Genomic DNA, 8,483 nt, shown 5'->3' on the forward strand with positions numbered 1-8,483 from the left:
ATACACGGTGTGACGGAGAAGGGTCCGAGCTTGCGGCGAGAGGACACCGTCAGGATTCGTAGATCCTGACAGGGACGCCGAGGTAGACTTCGCGTAGTCTCTGGACGCCAAGAATCATTACAGTTCCGCTCTACCGGGCTATCCCGGCACCGGCTCCCACGGAGTACTAACCGCGGTGCACACAGTCTAATTCACGGACACATTTCTCGCTGAGGAAAATAAGTTCCTCGAGGGCACATTATACCTTCCTTGTTGAAAACGCGCGGTCTTTGCGCGTTCACGCAGGCGACGTTGTTCCTCTTGCCGGCGCTCGGCTTCCCTCGCTCGCCGAGATGCCACAGGGCGGAGTTCATAATCAGCTGTCACTGGAGCAGTGACTTGTGGCAACGCTCCTCGTTCTCCACTGATGTGTTCATCGTTTCTGTTGATTGGTTTTACGGGGGCGCCGGCTTGTATCCTAGGAAACGCCAGCCCAGCCAGATCTTCTTCTGCCGGTAGGTCCAGGAGCTTGAATTGGTTCCGCGTCACCTGCCTTTCCTCGATCATGACCAGGTCCCGTGCCTTGTACGTGATGCCGTTCGAGTAACTATCCGTAATCACCCGGGGCCCGGCGTATGCTCGCCCGGAGGGCGGGCATTTCATAGCACAGTGCCCGGCGGGCTCGGCATACGTTGGTCGACGACCAATGCACAACGCTGACTGCCAAGCATACGCGCTGCCAACACACAGTCATCAGGCAAGCATTACATTGTGCGGCCACGTCGCTCTGGAGGCGGCAAAGAGAAAGCGTTTTGTTTCTGCAGGGAAATGGTGCTGCTAGGCTGGCATTGGGAGAGAGCACCAGTCACGCCCATATAGAAAGAAAGGAAATGTTCCTCTTGTGCGCGAACCGCGTTACTACACCCCCGTGGCTAGTTAAAGAAAGAACTGCAGGTGTTTCTTTTCGGAGCAGTTGCGCGTTACCAGCGGGTCGCGGTTGTTGCCGATCGTGTTGGGCATGGAAGAGCTCACGCCCACTTGGACAACTTTGTGAACAGCAGCTCGACAGAGACACTGGGAAAAATGTGGAACCTGCAATACCCTCCGGCTTCCGTCCGATAAGACCTCGTGTCGCTTGTACTCGGAGGGGTTCTGGACGCGCGCATGATGCCCTGGTCTTTTCAGACATCACTTGCCAGACTCGTTAGGCACTGAAGCTACCCCAGTACATTGTGCCGTGTACCTCAGCCATACGCCAGAGTCCAGTCCACTTAGCGGTCTTCTCGTTTCTTCGCACACCGCTCTTCCAAAACGGCGAGAGAAGTTGGGATGCCGACTCCTTTGCGTTCTGGCGGCTATGTGTCGCTAGTGTGCCATGCGGGCCTGGCATATGGAATGGAAGTCGAGCGTTCAGATTGGGCTCCATTCTGAAAGAGGGGCCTACCTGCTGTCAAGGGTCAGAGATTTTGGTTGTTAGCCCGGTTTAGTGAAGCTGGCCCACCCAACAACGCGAGAGGCGTAGGACGCTAGGATTTTTTCTGCGCTGGGACAGGGGTAGCAGCGCGTCGTCCACGACGACTTGTGAGTGGCTAGGCTTTGACAACCACCGGACAGAGCGAGCGGTCCGGTTGTTCTTATCTCCGGTCTGCTGCAGCTCCGTTTTTATACTTCGTCGCATTGACGCAGCTGCGGCCAACCAGGGGGTGCGCCTATGTATTTCACGGGTTCGTGACAAGCGCACAGCGGGCTGGGAAAGGGTCATGCCTCCAGCAAGATGACCCTCCGTGGGAGACCGTGCCAGCCGCTGTAGCGCAGAGTGTGCAGCCCCAGGAGTGCCAGCTAGCCGACACCGCGTTGGGAAGGGGCCGCCAGGCCTGTCCGGGAAAGAAAGTAGCGGAAGGTGGTTTTGTTCTTAAGAGATTTCCGCGTTCTATCCGGACGTTCTCCATACGGGCAACACGCCCTCGGTAAACACCATGACTTGTCCCATTGTACCGTGGTGTCGGCACTGTCGGGGTCCATGTGGTTCCACGTGATAAGCTGAGCTGTCGACCGGATTCTCCGTAAAGTGTTAGGGGACTCCTAACGCCTTGGTTCCTTTGATATTGAGTCTTCCACTTACGAGCTGAACCTTGCCGAGGTTCTTTGCGCAAGTGCTGTGCGACTGCGATGGCAGCGAAAATGAGCCGTTTCTCCAGGCAGGGATCCTACGCTATTTTTCTAGCCCGCCCAACTTCGTGACGTGCCCTTCTGCACGTGCTGACCTGCGACTTCACCGGTGTCGCCGCCCTCCTTTTCGAAACAAGAGTTAACAGTCAGGGCCAGAGAAGCGACCGGAGACGACAACCCTTCGTCCCACTCGTGCTTTACGCTGAACCACGGTTTCGCCGCCGAGCTCCGCTGCGGTCTCACGAGCTGATACAGGTTCGTGGCCTTCTGTCTTGAGAGACTCATTTGTGCCCATCCTTACCGCCGGCGCGAAATGGAGGCTGTGATAGCAGCCCCGCCTGCTCTCGCTGACCTCGGTACGTCTGTCGGGAAACCGGGTCCAACTGCAGACACACCTACACCAGAGAGAGTGTCAGAGGAGTCTTCCTTGGCAGCAGCGAGCTTCGCGGACCGGCCGGCGCCAACCCGCCGTCGGCGCCGCCACCACGGAGCAACAGCCATGGGTTCTCGGAGTCTCCTGGGCCTACTGGCTTTTGCAGTTGGTCTTGCTGTGGCTGTTTCCGCGCTCCACAGTGTGATAGGGTGCCTGCAAAGTGCTTTACGACAGAAGGGAGGAATGGACAGGTCTTCTGGCATCGGCTCTCGTAGATTGGTGCAGGCGGAAGAGACTGATAGTGGAGTGCCGGGCCTCCCGACATACGACGAAGCTCTCAGGATGTCCCCCCACTTACCACCGGATGCCCCCCCCCGTATTCGGAAGGGGACCGACGCTCCCCTCCTCCTCCTTATGAAGAATGCAGCTCGCACGTTTGGACAGTTATCCAGTCCCCAGGACCGAGAAGACCAAGAAATGAAGCTACGAGGCGGTCGACGCTGGGGGCTTACGGTATCCTGACTTTATGCTTTATTTGGCTTCTCGGAACGGGGCTGGCCGTCGCGTTGGGAAGCTTGACCGCACTTGGGAAGACAGAAGCTGTTTTGATTGGTGTGGGCGTAGCATTCAGTCTCACAGTAGGACTATACGTTCTCTGGAGAAAGGTCCCGTTCATTCGTCAGCTGCTGCAAGGAAACGGCCCCGGTCCGGTAGAAGTCTAAGCTGGACAGGAGCGTGTGGAACTGACACCCTCTGTGGGGTCGCGGACCGGATCCGGCCATTCGCAATGCCACACGCAAATCCACTCTTCTCCGGCGAAGGAAGGTCTTCACGTTCAACACACGGTGGCAGAACTTTGAAGAGCGCGGCTACGGGACGACGCAGACAGGTTGCCGGCTGAGACGCTGCCGGAAGTAATTTGTGATGTACAGGTACGTACGATCTAACGTCGTCTGAGAATTTTGTCGTCTGGAAAGTCTCAGTGAACGACCCGACCGTTCTTCTATGGAGGAAGTTCCCCCACATCTGAATTTCGATCGAAACGTTCCTTCCTGCCTGGAAGGCCGTCATTTAAGGCCGCGGTCGCACGAGCTGCATACAGTCTCGTTTATACCCTTTCGAAGTGGCACCATTCGTGTTCCTGGATCGATATCGGCTTTGGCTTGGGCAGATGCAGGAACCTCTTTCACTTACCGGCTATTGTGTTTATTACAGGTTGAAGTAGTCCAGGTTACTTCGTACAGCATGCCCACTTTTGGGCGGGGGTCACCCTGATGGCCTCTTGGATTTCGCCGGTTGCCGGTCACTCGTAGGATGCTTCCGGCCCTCGGTAACAATCTCGAGACTAGTGATGGCACGCAGACAGCGCCCTGGTTTCGTTTGGCCGTATGGCGGCTTCCGTTTGCAGTGAATATGATCTCTGCTTCAGTACTCAGAGTTCGTGTCCCCAAAGCGGATAGATCACGTTGGCCGTCCCTAGCGTCCTCATGTTTAGTTCTGTGTCCGCATGCGCGAACGGCCGAGTGCAGTGCTCGGAAGGACCCAAGAGCATCACATCTGTACAGGTGGTGTACCGGGTCAGTTGGTACAATTGACCCGGTACACCACCATTGGTATGACCTGACCCCACGGGCCGGGCCCTAGGGTATGCTGCACCGGGCGAAAGTGCCGGGGGTACCGATGTCTGCTGTGGCAAACAGTGAGAGACTTGACGCACCGGTGACGCCAGGGTTCGCGCAGCGGGAGAGGGGAACACCGTCTCTTCGTGCCTCTTGGAGCTGTTTGTTTCGCTCTGGCAATTTGACAGATTTGGGGGTGATTTCTCGATACAACCTGGGACTCGAGCATACATCCAAACAAAGCTATCTCCGGTCGAGATATCGCCACCCTGCAAAGGGACATAGCGTGTTTCTCCGGGGTTGCTGCCGGGCCGGGCGAATTGCAGACATGCGGGCATCACCCCGTCCCGTTGTACAGGGAGGCCTGCGGGTACCCATATAAACAATGCGCCCGTCTCCTCTCCGGTGGAGCGGTAAGCCCGTCCGCTACTTGGCAGTGACACCACCTCTCTCCAGAAAGCCCCGTAGCAGTCCCCATATTATCGAACGGCGAGCCCGGTACACTCCGGCTAGTTGCCCTTGCACCTGATGACAGTCAAGGCAGCAACAACAGCCCGACCCTTGACTGTCGTGACGATGCGGCGACCTGACTGCAGGCATCACGATATTCCGCCCCCCACGCTGGCGCCGGTGACGGCGACCGGGGCGGTGTCTAGGCGCCCCCGCGGGAGACATCACGGAACTCGTCCTGATTCTAGTCACGCTGACACCCCCCCCCCGTGTGACCAATAAGTTCAGACCGCCCGCAGCTAAGGTGTAGGATTTTCCGCCGTATAGGACCCGTTCGCATGCCCGAAGAACGAGGACAGAGCGACGAGTGCAGGGAGGTGGCTGAAGCTGCAACGTGGCTGCGTAGCTCCAGCGCAACACAGCACGCCAGGGGGCCCGCGGACCTAAGCCTCGCCGGTCTCTTCGACCGCTCTTGTCCAGCCCAACAGATTGAGCGAAGAATGTCAGAACCTCCATGTTGTGGCGTTCGATCCGTACTTTCGAGAAGACTTCTCTAAAATGGAGAGGCTTCTAAAGGCTTACCAAACTTTTTTTGGAAATCGCACCGCCTATGCCTTTGCGCACTTCGAGCGAGCCCTTCTATGACGGCAGCGAATGGTCACTTTTGTTCACCTGCGGCGAGCTATGTTTGTCCGTGCAAACTGGTCGTCGAATAATGCGGTGTATCTCCACCTCTGCAGACAGGACACGCCCGACAAATGAGGGGACTGGCCTTGCGGCATGCGGTAGGTTTGGCATCCCTAGACCACAACAGACGGCGAATCCCAGAGTGTGCAGCCCCACAAGTGGCAGCTGCCGCGAACGGGAGCGGCCGAGCGCAAGCCCGAAAGTGGCTGTTGCCTTCTCTCTTTACGGTCAACCTCGTGTACCATCTGCGTAGCCGCGAAGGGGTTCGGACAGAACGACTACCACGGTTTTCTTTTCTTTTTTTAGGCGATAATCTTCCGTGCTTTCGGTTGCAGGTACTGTATCGGGTTGAAGGTGTGGTCTCGTATAGCCCGTTTAGCTATCACTAGTTTTTGGTCGTGCCACTGTTTGCCGAATGTTAACGTTTCTATGTTTTCCACCGTTTTTCTAAGCTAGCAACAGTGGAGGCGGGCAGACCCAGGCAGTTCCTCGGTGGGCGTCGTGTGCGATCTGTGGAAGTGTCGTTCCCGTCATTTTGCCTTGACTGGTTGGGTGGCCAATGAGCTCACGGCAATCGGCGATGTTTTCTCGTTTGTCGCGGCGAGTGGAGCGGCGGCTGTTGCCGAGAGGCCTTCGTCAGACTGCTGTCTTTTGGACAGTGAGAAGCCACTTTAGTCTCGTGGCGTAGCTGGGTTGCGGGCCAAGGAGCTAATAGAGGCGCCGCTGTAAGGCTTCATTGTGTCTCACTCCCCGGCAAAATGGGCCCGGTGGCAGCAGCCACATCCCCGCCCGCTGCAGCCGGCGTAGCTCCTGAGAAACCGGGCCGGACTATGGACATGGCGACGGGTGGCGGAGTTCTGGAAGGTTGGCCCCTCGAAGTGAACGACACTGAGAGGGGAGAAGAGGGAGCTGACAGGCGGTATACAGGGGAGCGACCGAGGTCGGATTCAAGTCGTCTGCGGCGGCCTCCCCGTCATCGGCGCCTCGGAAAACCCTTTGGTTTCGCACATGTCGCAGTTGTGTTGGCCATTGCAATTGGTTTTGTCATTGCCATGTCGGCACTCCATAGGATGACTTGGTGTTTGAGAGATGCTTTGCGTCAGAAGAGAAGCGTGGATAGCTCCACCGGCGTCTCGTCTCGCAGACTGGCATCGGGGGAAGGCGACACTCAGCTGCCACATCTCCCGTCTTACGAGGAAGCTACAAGTTCTCCATCCTTTTCTGCTTCATGGGGTCCAAATGATGCGCCGTGGGACCCAACTTCTGGTGAATTAGGCGCGCCTCCACAGTACTCAGGACCTGATCAAGCGGCTCCCCCTCCTCGTTACGAAGAAGTTTGTGCCACGGGAGTTTGGACAGTTTCCGGTCGTGGAGCACAGCCCCAATCCGGGGTGGTCACGCGTCGGTCAATTTGGTTTGCTTACAGATATGAGCTGATAGTAGCTGCTGTGTGGCTTTTATCAGCGGCCGGTAGTATCCTTTTGGGCAACTTCACTTCCCTTAGCTGGACCGTAAGTGGCTCTGTTGGGGCGGCTTTAGCAGTTCTCGGGACAGTCGTAGTGATCAGCGCGGCCTCGAAACTTGAGCGCTTCCGCAGCTTGCTCCGACAATCCGCGGCCGGTCCCGTGGACGTATGACGGAGGCAGACCGACTGAGATGGCCTCCATCAGCAATGCTGAGATCTGGGTGGCAGTGGGTTTCTGACGCTGTGCCGGAGCAGGTATATTTACAGTGTTGCGCCAGGGGAGGACCCCTGGAAGACGCTCAACAGGAGGGCAGGACGGTTATGAGACCAGGCGCATTGCTTTGTGGACATCGATCAGATCTATGATGGCGGGCCACATGGTGATGACACAATACACAGTCTGCGGTATGCTCCATCCTGGGATGCCATATGCTTTTTTTTAACCTGTTGCTCGCGTAGCTACCTGCTGTCACCCCCCGTGTAGGACGCAGTTGTCTCGAAGCTGGTATTTGACGGTTGACTAAGGTGGCGGGCCGGGCAAGTCACGCGAGTGCTTGAGACGGGCGTACTCGTATTTGTGGGATCCCGGCACTTGACTGTCGTATTTGTTGCGGTGATGTATCAGGTGTACACTGTTAGCGGCCACGCGCGATAGTGCTTGTGTGGAAAGACATAGGCAGCGCGTTTGCAGTCTGCAGGCATGCGCTGTTCACAGATGTGGGGACCGGGTAACAGCAGGGGCAGAGCTCTAGGCTCGTGTAGTGAGCACGGTGCCATGTTTCGACCTGGAGTCCAGCCGCTATTTAACCTCTCCGCGTCTCTTTTTCTCGGATCCCTGGGCACAAGCTCCACACATTTTAAGGACGCCGCACCGAGAAGCGGGAAGTCGGTGGTAGGGTCGGCGTTCACACTCCAGCTCCTGGCCGTGGGCTCGACCCGAGCCATGCTTGACTTGACTAGTAAAGCGATAACTGCCTGTTCCTCCTGTTCTCTCCCACTCCCCCTTAGCTGCGTGGCGGAACTGTGGAAACGGGGTGAGCGGGGTGGCCCATCGTGCTCCCGCTAAGTTGAGCGGGTTCGGCAATAGGAGGAGGAGGACACCCGGGCCGTGAGTGAATGCTCTTGGGAGTCGAGGGTGAAAACCCCTGCTGAATGCAGAGCGAAGGTAGTTGGTGGAACCATTCCCGGTGCGTCTTGTCCAAGCCGTCCTGTACTGCGATGTTAATGTCCTTGTAAAACTCCTGGCTTCATAGTTCCTGGCAAGCCGTCGTGGCCGTCACACGGGAACCAGAAAGGGTCGTCAAATCAGCTCCCTTTAGGGTGTTTTATTTTGACAGAGCATCGTCGTAGGCTGGTGCTTCCCGAACTGTTGCCTCTGCACCGGCGATGACACTACCAGCTGGTCAGTAGAGGCCGTCAGCACAAGTCCCGGCTGCAACTGACACGAGAGATTTCGTGAGTTCCTCTTGGGGTGACTAACTATACATGAAAAGACTTAAGATCGCCAACACTTTAGAGACGGGTTCTGAGCTGTCGCCTTCAGGAAGATCAGCACGTTCAGGTAGTATTGTTTCTCTGTAAGGTTTCCAGTTTCTTGTGTCCTGTAGTCGGGGAAGCACCCTTCGCAGGTTGAGAAACGGTACTGCTCGGGAAGTGAAATAGTAATAGTACACACAAGATTCCCGACGAGCTGTCCAATCTTTCTCGGACGAGCTCAGAACGGCAGACTTGACTCCTGATC

At 56.8% G+C, this 8,483-nt stretch overlaps 2 protein-coding genes across 2 annotated transcripts; both read left to right on the top strand.

Moving 5' to 3' along the window:
- The first annotated feature begins 1,887 nt into the window (after positions 1-1,887).
- On the top strand, positions 1,888-4,380 carry CSUI_005502 (uncharacterized protein). The gene has a single exon (XM_068065678.1). It carries the CDS (start codon positions 2,462-2,464, stop codon positions 3,041-3,043), a length of 582 nt encoding a protein of 193 aa, XP_067922344.1. The 5' UTR covers positions 1,888-2,461; the 3' UTR covers positions 3,044-4,380.
- Positions 4,381-4,634: 254 nt separating this feature from the next.
- Positions 4,635-7,977, top strand: CSUI_005503 (uncharacterized protein). The gene has a single exon (XM_068065679.1). It carries the CDS (start codon positions 6,036-6,038, stop codon positions 6,912-6,914), a length of 879 nt encoding a protein of 292 aa, XP_067922345.1. The 5' UTR covers positions 4,635-6,035; the 3' UTR covers positions 6,915-7,977.
- Positions 7,978-8,483: the final 506 nt, after the last annotated feature.

Source organism: Cystoisospora suis, assembly GCF_002600585.1.
Source record: "Cystoisospora suis strain Wien I chromosome Unknown contig_2668, whole genome shotgun sequence".
In the NCBI taxonomy this organism is placed as follows: Eukaryota; Apicomplexa; class Conoidasida; order Eucoccidiorida; family Sarcocystidae; genus Cystoisospora; species Cystoisospora suis.

Excerpts from the sequence above, each read along its gene's own strand:
- CSUI_005502 (XM_068065678.1), top strand. The coding sequence starts at position 2,462 with ATGGAGGCTGTGATAGCAGCCCCGCCTGCTCTCGCTGACCTCGGTACG.
- CSUI_005503 (XM_068065679.1), top strand. The coding sequence starts at position 6,036 with ATGGGCCCGGTGGCAGCAGCCACATCCCCGCCCGCTGCAGCCGGCGTA.